The sequence below is a fragment of the Culex quinquefasciatus genome, chromosome 1 (genome assembly GCF_015732765.1).
Source record: "Culex quinquefasciatus strain JHB chromosome 1, VPISU_Cqui_1.0_pri_paternal, whole genome shotgun sequence".
Lineage (NCBI taxonomy): Eukaryota > Metazoa > Arthropoda > Insecta > Diptera > Culicidae > Culex > Culex quinquefasciatus.
The window spans coordinates 79,627,851-79,640,230 of NC_051861.1; the positions used below are offsets into that span (position 1 = coordinate 79,627,851).

General features: G+C 50.4%; 1 protein-coding gene across 1 annotated transcript in view; it reads right to left on the minus strand.

The window, feature by feature from the left end:
* Positions 1 to 2,421: 2,421 nt before the first annotated feature.
* LOC6047408 (G2/mitotic-specific cyclin-B3) overlaps positions 2,422 to 12,380 on the minus strand; it is a 37,899-nt gene continuing 27,940 nt past the window's right edge. The window contains exons 3-5 of the mRNA XM_038255966.1: positions 3,442 to 4,519; positions 3,046 to 3,376; positions 2,422 to 2,978 (exon numbers count right to left, since the gene is read on the minus strand). Coding sequence (XP_038111894.1) covers positions 2,692 to 2,978; positions 3,046 to 3,376; positions 3,442 to 4,519 — 1,696 coding nt within the window. The 3' untranslated portion in view covers positions 2,422 to 2,691. The remainder of the gene's footprint in view (positions 2,979 to 3,045; positions 3,377 to 3,441; positions 4,520 to 12,380) is intronic.

The window sequence follows — 12,380 nt, forward strand, 5'->3', positions numbered from 1 at the left end:
CACGACATACAGACCAATGCCACAGGGACCGACGGCATACCTATCTCGTTTGTCAAAATGTTGTGCCCGCTGATCCTGCCGGAACTCTGTCATCTCTTCAACGCCATTATCACAGCTCGAGCTTTCCCGTCTTTGTGGAAAAAAGCCATTGTAACACCGATCCCCAAACAACCAAGTCCTAGCCTGCCCAAGCATTTCCGCCCGATCAGTGTCCTTCCAGCGATGTCGAAGGTGTTGGAAAAAATTCTGCTTGACCAAATCACCGATCATCTCGATAACCCGAACGCTCCGCTATTGGCCAAACATCAATCGGGATACAGGAAGGGATTCGGGACAACGACTGCTCTCGCCAAGGTAACGCACGACATCTACAGCAACTTGGATAACAACAGCTGCACCGTCATGGTTCTTGTCGATTTTTCACTTGCGTTTAACTGCGTCGACCACCATCTGCTCAAAGACAAGCTGAATCGAGAGTTCAGGTTCTCGAGCGCTTCCTGCGAGTTGGTCGCATCGTTCCTTGGACAAAGAAAGCAATCCGTCCGCCTTGGTGATGCAGTCTCAGCAGTTCGTGATGTAACTGACGGTACACCGCAGGGATCCTGTCTCAGCGCTTTGCTGTTCAGCCTCTTCATCAACGGTTTACCCGGAGTCCTGAGATGCGAGTATCAATTGTATGCTGACGATCTTCAAATCTACGTGTCCGGGCCGATTGAACAGATCGAAGACCTGATTGCCAGCATCAACAACGACTTGGCTGCGATCACCAACTGGGCCAACCAAAATCGACTTCCCCCGAACCCCAAAAAAACGCAGGCCATCGTTTTCACCAAAGCAGACTCGGTTCGACCCCACACGGATATCGTCTTCAGTGGAGAAGTTGTTCCATTGTCCGACAGGGTTGTCAATCTTGGTCTCCTGCTGGACAATAACATGACATGGAAGCATCAGGTCAACAGTGTGACACAGAAGGTATACAACACTCTAAGGACATTTCGCCGCTTTGCAGCAGTCCTCTCCCAACCAACACGGCGCAAGCTGGTCCAAGCTGTGATCATGCCTATGTTCACCTACTGTGACGTAGTCTATTATCACGGGCTTCCTGCGGCACACAAAGAGCAACTCCACCGGTGCTTCAAGTCAGCGGTGCGGTTTGTGTACAATCTGCGACGTCGCGAAACAACTGCGGCCGTGCGAAGCACCATACTCGGACACGATCTGCCGATCAACTATCAACTGCGGACGAGCTGCTTCATGAAGAAAGGGTACGATGGCAACCTGCCGGAGTACCTCCAACAACATCTGGTGAGAGGACAGCTTGAGCGGACCCGATCATTCATCATCCCGCGGCACACAACGACGAGTGGAAGAAGTGTTCTTGTCGCTGGAACCACGTGCTGGAACAACCTACCCCTGGAGCTGAAAACCCAGCCGACGCTGTCGGCATTTAAAAGTGCTTTTAAGAGATCGTTTGACGATTAGTTTTCTTTAGCTTACGTGTACTTGTTACCCTTTATTTGGATCCTTTGTAACTTTTCTAAATTTCCTAAAGTGTCTTCCTTGACCTGATTAACAGTGTAAACTAACAAGTTGTCGTACCCAATAAACCAACAAATTACAAATTACAAAAACACAGATTTGTATTCACAGACCACAAACAGAATAAAATGGGTCAGTGAACTTGTTCTGACCGCTCAGTTTCTTAAGGGAAAACATCTCAAGATCGGGCCCATTCCCTGACAGACCTTAAAACAGGTCGAAACAGTTCGGTTCTGTTCAGTAACCGCGAAATATAGTCCAGTTTCAGAGCGTTACACGACAAAAGTCTTGCTACTTACCGGGAAAGAAATCACTTGTCGTGACGCTTTTCTTGGGCGTTTTTTATATGGAGTGCCGCGTTCCTTCATATCTCCGTACCAGCCTATAGATCAGAAACAGACATGATTATAGAAATTTTCTTAGATATTTCGAATACAGAAATATCACCGTTTCGGCAGGATTTTTAGGATTTTTGTGGAGGATAACATTAAACAAACACATTTTATGGTTCCAAAACTATCGCAACAATCTTTTATTTCGATCTTTTCTTTCAATTTCGTCCCGCCTGTATAGCACACGCCTCGGGGCAACCGTCTTAGCACTATTTTTTTTTTTCCTTGGGCGCGTGCCATTTGTCGCACACTTTATTAGAAATGTTGGTATTTCGTCGTTTCCACGCAATCCTCTTAACAAATAAATAAACCAGTTTTCCCTACCATTACGCGCACTTTGCGCTAATTTCGAACCGAAACGTTTTTTTTCTTTTAGTTTTGTTAAAAATAAGTTTATATTTTGTCACCTTCGCCAACGATTGTTTAAATTCAATTTCGAGATCTATTTGTGGGTTTGGCTAATTTCTTTAAAAAAATGAAGATAAACTCAAACAAAAGGGATAAAGTTTTTTATAGGGAAGAAAAACACAATATATAAAGAAAGAAAACATTCTGCAATAATAAAACAAACTGAAAAAACGGGGAAACTGAAAAGAAAACGACACTCTGTGTTAAGCATTGTTTTTGTTGTTTCTTCAAAAGATTTGTTGAAAAAGAAAGATCGCACTCTTCAAAAATATACGTTTTGTGGTAGGTAATTAATATTCCGACTAACTACGGTGGCGTGGCACAAAACAGCTTGACTCTCCCGTTCCTTTGCTCAAACGGCCGTCGTGGTTCCGGCCGACCTGGCACTGCTGCTGCCACTCACGGTTGCCGTCATCGAGAGCGACGAGGCCGGCACCTGCAGCTGCTGGATCGCGGTCAGGTCGAGCCCGGTCGTGTCAAACAGCACCCGCAGGTCGGTGATGAAGGGCTTTTTGGCCGACTCGAAAAACAGCTCGTGCGAGTACTTGTGGCGGACGGTGTTGAGCGATTCCTTCGGCTTGCGGGTCATGATGTTGTTCAGCAGCACGGCGATCGCGGCAAAGTCTTCGATTTTGTAGCCTGGAAGAGTAAAATAAAAAAAAAATTAGGGGGAAAATGGTTAAACGATTGCCTCGACGAAACCAACCCGAGTAAAACTCCAACGTCTTGTTCCAGCCGGGCATGTTGTTCATGCGCATCGCGATAAACAGCGCCGCACACGCGAGCTTCGAGTCGCTCAGCTGCACGATGGCGTAATCCATCAGCGAAAACTCCAGAATGTAGCGGGCCAGCGTGAGGACGGGCATGTCGATGCGGTTGACGCGGGCGTACCGCCGCAGGAACCGATACGACAGCGGAATGCCCAGGTCGTAGCCGATCGTCTTGAACACCGTCATCTCCATCAGGATCATTTCGCGCCGCTGGTACGCGCCGTCGCAGATGTAGTGGAAGTCGTCTACGGTGGGCGGGACGCGTTCCTGAAAGGGGAAAACGAAATTGTTTCTATTAGCCTTAATTCAGGCAAGAGTTTCTTCGCACTTACATCATACTTGGCCGCGATAAAGAGCGCCGCCGCGCCCAGCAGCTGCAGCGAGTCCTTCTGGATCTCCATCCGCGACAGGTAAATGTCCACAATCTTCACCGCCAGGTACAACGTCTCGTGGTTCAGCTCGAACGACTCCTGAATCTCCACCATCCAGTCCACCAGCAGGGCCCGCATCCACTTGCTGATGTGCGGCTGCCGGGTCATGTAGTCCGGGATGGCGAACGTCGGCTCGCGATCCTTCTGGTACTGGAAGATCTCGTGCGCGTAGTGCGACACCTGGAACACGTCGTTCCAGTTGACCAGATCGTAGTCTTCGACGCCGTCCGGGGTGCGCTTTTGTGGCGATCCCGTCGACGGGCTGGCGCCCTTGGCCGAATCCTTGGGCGTGGCCGACCGCGAGCCGAAATTGTCCGACAGTCGGAGCGAACCGCTCGATGTGATGTCCTCCAGCGCGGACACGTACAAACTGTCCTCAGTCTTTTCAAACTCGTTCGATATTCTACGCTTTGGTTTGCCCTGCTGCGCGGCCTGGCTCGTGGCGGCCAGTTTGGCGCCGCCGTCGGCCGTCATCTCTTTCGGCTTCACGATGGTGGTGGTCATCGCGGACAGTTGGTCCTTGAGCGCGTGCCCGATCGATGCCGTCAGGGTCTTGGTCTTGGTGGCCGTCGGTTTGCTGCTTCCAGTGTCGAGCTTCTGCCGGCTGGCGGCACGAGTCAAGATTTTGGTGGCCGCGCGGGTCTTTGGTCCGTCGGGGTCCGGCTTGGTGAACACCTCTGTCACAGTCTTTGCAGTCTTCTTGTTGTTGCCGATATTGCTGGCCACTTGGAGCAGGCCTGTGACCTTGCCGGTGGCGCCATTGACATTCTGCACCTTGAGGCCTTTGAAACCGCCGGCATCGGAGTCGCTTTCGGTGGTCGGGACGTTGGCGGCATTGGTCAGATTGCAGAGCGCGGATCGCTTCACGCCCCGGTCATACTTGAGCGGGCTGACGTCGGCCTTCCGCTTGCCGCGCTGCAGTGGCTGCTGCTGCGCGTCATCTGTGTTTTGGTTCTGGCTGACGGTGGTGGCTTTGGATCTGAAAGGAGAGTAGAGGAAATACAGAGATGTTAAAGGGGGGAATGATTTTTGCAACGAAACAACATTTTGGTAAGCGTCCGAAGGTGGGCCTGGCCGATTCAGAATTGACCAAATTATATACCCTTTCCCATCACTCAAAGCGGTGGTGTCTGAATAGTGATCGATAATCCGGGTGTCCTTGAAATTTATCAGAACCAAATTCACCAACCAGTAGAGCAACTTTTTGTGAACATTTCTGTTTTATTTGACTTTTATCAAAAGTTATTGCTATTTCTTTCACAAGCATTTTACAGAAATGTTTCTATAGTCTATTCTCGTCTGACGAGAATGCCTAAATTCAATGAGAAGTTCTCAATTCAAACATCAAAAAGATTCTATCCCATTTCTCAGAATGGTCCATTTCCCAAAAAGTTTGTTAATTTCGTGATGTACTATTTATTTCAAAAAGCGACCAGTTTTAAAGTGTGAAGTGTTAAGATTTCACTTTTTTGTGATAACTTCTAACAAAAGTAATTTTTTTCGTTATTCAAAGAAGTGAAAACTCAGTGGAGTCAACAATGACTTCTTTAAAGTAATTCTATTATGGAACTAAACTGACAATTAAATGGCCATTATGCCAAACGGATTCATGCTAAATGGCATTATGCCATATGGGGAACATTAAATTTTTTTCAAGCTCCTAAATTTTTTTGAAGAATGGATAGAACAAAAAAATCAAACCATACACTTTAACGACCTCCAGGTCTTTTGTGGTCTCTATTGCAAGTTTCTGCTCGAACCTCGGAGTCCAAAGGTCCGGGAGCAGCCATGGCTGACTGGTTACGGTGTTCGCTTTGTAAGCGAATGGTTCTGGGTTCGATGCCCATCTGCTCCCAACGAGAAAGTTTAGAACACAGAAATTAGAAATGATGAATACCTAAGAACGGAAAATCAAAGTCGCTCGTTGCGGGGTTCGAACCCCCGTCCTTTGGATTGGTAAGCAAAAATGCTAACTGTTGTGATGAACCGGACCTGAGTTTCTGGGCGCACTGCAGCGCTACCAGAACTTCGCCGCTGGGCTCTTCGCTCTCATCCGAGAGATGACAGATGAACGACGCCGGAAGCTAGGAGTGATAATTTTTAACGTGTTCGTCTTTTGTGCGTCAATCTTAGCTAGACCGCCATCGCGGTTAGTCGCGTGAATAAAGTCTAAGTTTTAATTTGTTACGGCGAGTCTTTTATTTGACCTAATGGTCACGGCCATCTCGAGAACTTGTCGTAAAAGTGGCGACGATAGTTCGTGTGCGCGAAGTTGTCCGGATTTCGTCGGAATTTAACCGGGAACATCGCGTCACCCACGCGGAAAAAGCGGAAGCGGTCGATGCTCGACGACGACATGTCCGGGGTCGACGACAATCAGCCTGCGCCGGTCCCTCCGAACGTGCAACAGCAGCAGCTGTTACAGCAGCAGCAGCCGCTGCCGACGGACGTCGTCATCGCGCAGATTTTGCACCAGCTTCAACAGCAACAAGCCATCACCAACCAGCTCCTCCAGAACAACCATCTGGTCCAGGAGCAGCAAAGGAATTTCATGCAGCAGCAAGGCAACATCCTCCGCAACATCCAGGTGCACGTACCGCCGAACCCCGAAGCAGTCCTTGACTCGCTAGCGGGAAACGTCAAAGAGTTCCGGTGCGACAGCGAGAACAACATAACCTTCAACGCTTGGTTCTCACGCTACAAAGACCTGTTTGATAAGGATGCTGCAAGACTGGATGATCCGGCAAAAGTACGCTTGCTGATGCGGAAACTCGGCACTGTGGAGCACGAACGCTATTTGAGCTTCATTCTGCCGCAAGCCGCCAGTTTCTACTCCTTCGAGCAAACCGTCGAGAAGCTCGGGAAGTTGTTTGGCACCACGGAATCCACTATCAGCAAACGGTTCCGCTGTCTGCAACTTGCCAAGGGAGCGACCGAGGATTACGTAGCGTACGCCTGCCGAATCAACAAGAACTGTGTGGAGTTCGAGCTGGGCAAGATGTCGGAGGAGGAGTTTAAGTGTTTGATGTTCGTGTGCGGTCTTAAGGACGAAGCGGACGGAGAAATACGGACAAGGCTGCTAACTCGCATCGAGGAGAAGACGGATGTTACGCTCGAGCAGCTGTCGTCGGAGTGCCAACGCCTTTTGACGCTTCGTCACGACACTGCCATGATCGAGAAACCCGGAAGTTCGGTTCACGCCATCCGTAAGCAGCAGCAGTTCCAAAAGCCGTCCCAGGAACCTCGGCAGTGGGCCCAGAGGCAGGCGCCGCGCGAGTTCCGTCAACGTCAACAGCATCCCGGAGGCAGGAAGACCCCGCACGGCGAGGGTGAAAAAGTTCCGCCTGGCCCGTGTTGGAACTGTGGTGCAATGCACTACAATCGGGATTGCCATTTCAAGTCCCATCAGTGCTCGGAGTGCAGCCGCTACGGGCATAAGGAGGGCTACTGCCGCACAGCGAAGAAAGGGAAAAGAAAAACAAAAACAAACAGTGTCACAGTGGAAACAAAAATAGTGCAAGTGAACTCAATAAAAGAAAGACGGAAATTTGTGCCAGTGACATTAAACGGCGTTTCCGTGAAGTTGCAGTTCGACACTGCGTCGGACATTAGTGTTGTGTCCAGCGAGACCTGGAAGAGGCTCGGGAAACCACCCACAAGACCACCAAAAGTGAACGCTAAATCTGCATCTGGTGATCCTCTCAAACTTGAGTCCGAGTTTGATTGTTCGATCACAGTGAACGGTGTGTCGGAAATGGGTGTAGTGTTTGTGGTGAACCAGGACCTGCACATCATGGGACTGGACCTGATCGAGAAGTTCCAGCTGGATGCGGTCCCGATGAACGTGTTCTGCCGCCAGGTCGGGAAACGTCCTCCACTTCAATCGTTGGTCGTCTCAAGACGGCGTATCCTTCGGTGTTCAGCACGACACTGGGCCGCTGCACCAAGACACAAGTGAAGTTGGAGCTCAAGCCTGACCAGAAGCCAGTGTTCCGCCCAAAGCGTCCGGTCGCATACGCCATGCACAGCACCGTGGACGAGGAGCTCGACCGCCTGGAGCGGTTAAACATCATCTCGCCTGTCGACTACTCGGAGTGGGCCGCTCCGATCGTGGTCGTCCGCAAGGCGAACGGCACAATCCGGATCTGTGGGGACTATTCTACCGGGCTGAACGCGGCTCTGCAGCCGAACCAGTACCCCCTTCCGCTGCCGCAGGACATCTTCATGAAGCTCTCCAGCTGCAAGTTTTTCAGCATTATCGACATGTCAGACTCCTACCTACAAGTGGAGGTCGATGATGTTTCGAGCCTACTCCTGTCGATCAACACTCACCGGGGCATCTACAAGGTCAACCGTCTTGCGCCCGGAGTCAAACCCGCACCTGGGGCGTTCCAGCAAATAGTGGAAACTATGTTGGCTGGACTCAAGCAGACCTGCGGGTACATCGACGACATCGTAGTTGGCGGAGCGACAGAAGAAGAACACTGGCATAACCTCAACGCACTTTTTCAACGCTTGGAAGACTTCGGATTCACAGTCCGACTTGAAAAGTGCTCGTTCGGTCGCAAGCAGATCAAGTATTTGGGGCACCTGCTGGACCAGCATGGTACACGTCCGGATCCCGCGAAGATCGAGTCCATCAAGATGATGCCGGCTCCAACCGACGTGTCCGGAGTGCGCTCTTTCCTTGGGGCAATAAATTACTATGGAAAGTTTGTCCCCAACATGCGAGCGCTCCGCTACCCCTGGACGAACTGCTGAAGGCGGGCGCCAAGTTCGATTGGACGCCCGATTGCGAACGTGCCTTCAACAAGTTCAAGGAGATCCTCTCATCCGACCTTCTGCTGACGCACTACAATCCGGCCCTGGAGATCATCGTCTCAGCAGACGCGTCGTCGATCGGCCTCGGAGCGACCATCAGCCATCGCTTCCCGGACGGGTCAGTCAAGGTCGTGCAGCACGCATCGAGAGCACTCGCACCCGCCGAACGCAACTACAGCCAGATCGATCGAGAAGGACTTGCCATCATCTTTGCGATCACCAAGTTCCATCGCATGGTGTTCGGCCAGCACTTCCGGCTGCAGACGGACCATGCCCCGCTCTTGCGCATCTTCGGGTCACCCAAAGGCATTCCAGTGTACACCGCCAACCGGTTGCAGCGCTGGGCCCTAATGCTGCTCATGTACGACTTCACCATCGAGTACGTGGCCACGGACAAGTTTGGACATGCCGACATTCTGTCTCGGCTGATCAACCGCCACGTGAAACCCGACGAAGACTACGTGATTGCAGCCGTCACACTCGAGGATGACGTCCGATCAGCAGCGTTCGAGTCGTTCGACGTTTTGCCCCTCAGCTTCAAGACGGTACGAGATAGCACCCACACGGATCCGGTCCTGAACAAGGTCTACCGGTACGTCCAAGAAGGCTGGCCCAAAGCACTGCCTGCCAGCGCCGACCGTGAGCTCAAGCGGTTCCACAACCAGAGCGATTCGCTCACGACCCTGCAGGGGTGCATTCTCTTCTGCGACCGTCTCGTGGTTCCCTCTCACCTGCGCAAGCGATGTCTCGACCAACTCCACCAAGGCCACCCTGGAATCGGTCGCATGAAAGCTGTGGCCCGCAGCTACGTGTACTGGCCTTCGCTGGACGTCGAGATTGCTGATTACGTGCGAACGTGTCCACACTGTGCCGCTGCTTCCAAGGCACCGGCGCACGCCCCTCCGATCCCCTGGCCGAAATCAGCACGTCCGTGGCAGCGCGTCCATGTCGACTACGCCGGGCCGATCGATGGTGAGTACTTTCTGCTGGTCATCGACTCCTACACCAAGTGGCCAGAGATTGTGCAGACACGCCGGATCACAAGCATCGCAACGATTGCCATCCTGCGAAGCTTGTTCGCACGTCTGGGGATGCCGGAAAAGCTGGTATCGGATAACGGAACCCAGTTCACCAGCGCCGAGTTCGCGCAGTTCTGCGCCGAAAACGGGATCGACCACGTCACCACTGCCCCGTTTCACCCCCAGTCTAACGGTCAGGCAGAACGTTTTGTCGATACGTTCAAGCGCGCGGTGAAAAAGATTCGAGAGGGGAGAGGAAAAATGGACGCTGCACTGGACACTTTTCTGCTGACTTACCGAAGTACTCCAAACCAGTCAGCACCGGATGGCCTCTCGCCATCTGAAGTTCGGTCGACGTGTCAGGACTTGTCTGGAACTACTTCGTCCTCCGCCGAGCAAACCACCTGAACCAGTCCAGCTGCCAGAAGTTAAGAAACGGTCCCTCAACCGAGGCGACGCCGTGTTTGTGAAGGTCTACGCCAAGAACACCTGGAGTTGGCTTCCGGGTGTAGTCATCGAGAAAGTCGGTCGAGTGATGTACAACGTGTTGGGCGACGGAGACCGTCTTGTGCGGTCGCACATCAACCAGATCAAGAACCGAGCGACTTCGAGCCCTGGCCAAGCACTTGGAACGAGCCAGCCGGCTAAGCAGAAGCAACTACCGATGGACGTTCTGCTTGACGCTTGGGACCTGGTCACAACCGCCAACGCGTCGTCGCCGCCTACAGCGTCCCCGAACCAAACGACGCTGAGCGATGATTTCCACGGTTTTGACTTCCCGTCGTTGTCGCCGTCCCTTCCTGAGGTTCGCTCCAGCCCGGACTTGTCTCCGGCCTCGACGTCCTCGTCCTCATCCTCGACGTCAACCTCATCTTCCAGCTTCGAGTCTGCAGTAGCGAGTACTCCAACTGCACAGCCACCTGTGCAGCAGCCACGGCGTTCTTCGCGGGTACGAAAACCTCCTGTGCGCTTCAACCCGTACCTTCGCTACTAGGGGGAGATGTTGTGATGAACCGGACCTGAGTTTCTGGGCGCACTGCAGCGCTACCAGAACTTCGCCGCTGGGCTCTTCGCTCTCATCCGAGAGATGACAGATGAACGACGCCGGAAGCTAGGAGTGATAATTTTTAACGTGTTCGTCTTTTGTGCGTCAATCTTAGCTAGACCGCCATCGCGGTTAGTCGCGTGAATAAAGTCTAAGTTTTAATTTGTTACGGCGAGTCTTTTATTTGACCTAATGGTCACGGCCATCTCGAGAACTTGTCGTAAAACTAACCACTAGGCCATGTCGACTTGGTGAACTTGGACTGGAATTAGGAATACTGTTACAGAGAGCGAGTTGTGGCGCTATAACCACGGCAAATAGTTTCCAGGGCATTCGTGGAAATACAATGTCCCATCCCAGAGGGTCCCGGAGTACCAAACCTTCTCAGAATGGTGCTCCCAACGAATACAACCAAATCTCGGAGCGTATGCTGGTGTGTCCCCACGCTTCTTCCTCCCCTGTCGATTCAGAATTGTGTTGTTGTTCGAACACTCAGTGCTCAAACTCAACCCAATTACGAGTCATCTCTGCGATATGGCTTTACGCAGTAGGCCTGGCCGCTTTAACGCTTGTGATGTCTCAATGCATTTCAATGCAATGGCGCACTGCAAATGTTAATAAATGACAAGAAGAGTGCTAGGCGTCATCTAACCTAAGGCACTCTCCAGGATCCCTTCGAAAGATTGGCTGCGCTAGGGTCTGATTAGATTAGATTAGACCTCCTAGACCTACCGTCATTTATACATATCGACTCAGAATCACTAGCTGAGTAAATGTATGTGTGTTTGGCTGTATGTAGACATGTGTACCGAATCAATGTCACTGGAATATCTCGTCACTGACTGAGCCGATTTTGACCGTATTGGCCTCATTCGGTTCATCTTGGGTTCCCATAAGTCCCGATTGAAATTTATAATATTTAGTAAAGCTCATCGAAAATTATGCTTAAAAACCTGCTGCATATAAATTTCACAATTTGCAAAAAGGGTGGTTTTTGCATGGAAACCTGCCATATCATATATTTTTAGAAAGGTTCTGAAATAACCTTTCTTGTCAATTAAGAATTTTCAAGATCTGACTTACATCTCTAAAATCACAAGTGATTTAAAAAATGCTCTGAATTTACATAACCTTAATCCATTTCCCTACGGCAGTGTATGTACAATCTTGGCAAAAAGTCTGTAGGCAGTATGTTTTTTACTCATCACTTATTATTATTAGAACCTCTTTGGTGCTGTGATTACCTCAGGAGCGATCCATAAATCATGTGGACACTTTAGGGGGGTTGGAATTACTCTATAAATGAGAGGAAGGCACCAACCACCTAAAGGTGGATTAAACAACGTTTTACTTTGTTACATCGATGCCAGACAGGGATCGCAGCAAGATCAGGCTTTAGGAAATAAAGACTTCAGGCCTATCAACAATCAACATTATTTAGTTTTCTACGGAAGCAATCACCAAGGAAGTAAAATGTCAATCAAACATTGGAACTAGAGAGCCTATATGGAGAAGCGAAATGTCACTCTCAGGGTTCCAATCGAACTGTCAAATCGGGGTTCCAATCGAGCAACAAGATCATGCAAGAACAAGGTTGGAATCAATTTAAAATAATTTTGGCAAAAAACGAGACTTATAACAATTACAAGTATTGTACAACTGTTGTTGATAATAATCTGGTAGTTTCCCCTTTATTATATATTGCATTATAATATAATATTGCAGCAGTTCCGCGGACCGGCAGAATACTACGGAAACGGCGACTCCGTCCCAGGTGCAGCATCATTCGCGGTGATCCGGGCACGGACTACTAGATGAAAAACGTGAGTTGCAAAGTGCAATGGCTTCGACAGCGTTGGCGTTGACGTAGGACTACGCATTGATTTATTTTTATACTTAAATCTAAGCATGCAAAAGGTGTGTGTGTGTGTGTGTTCAACCAATCCGGCTACGAA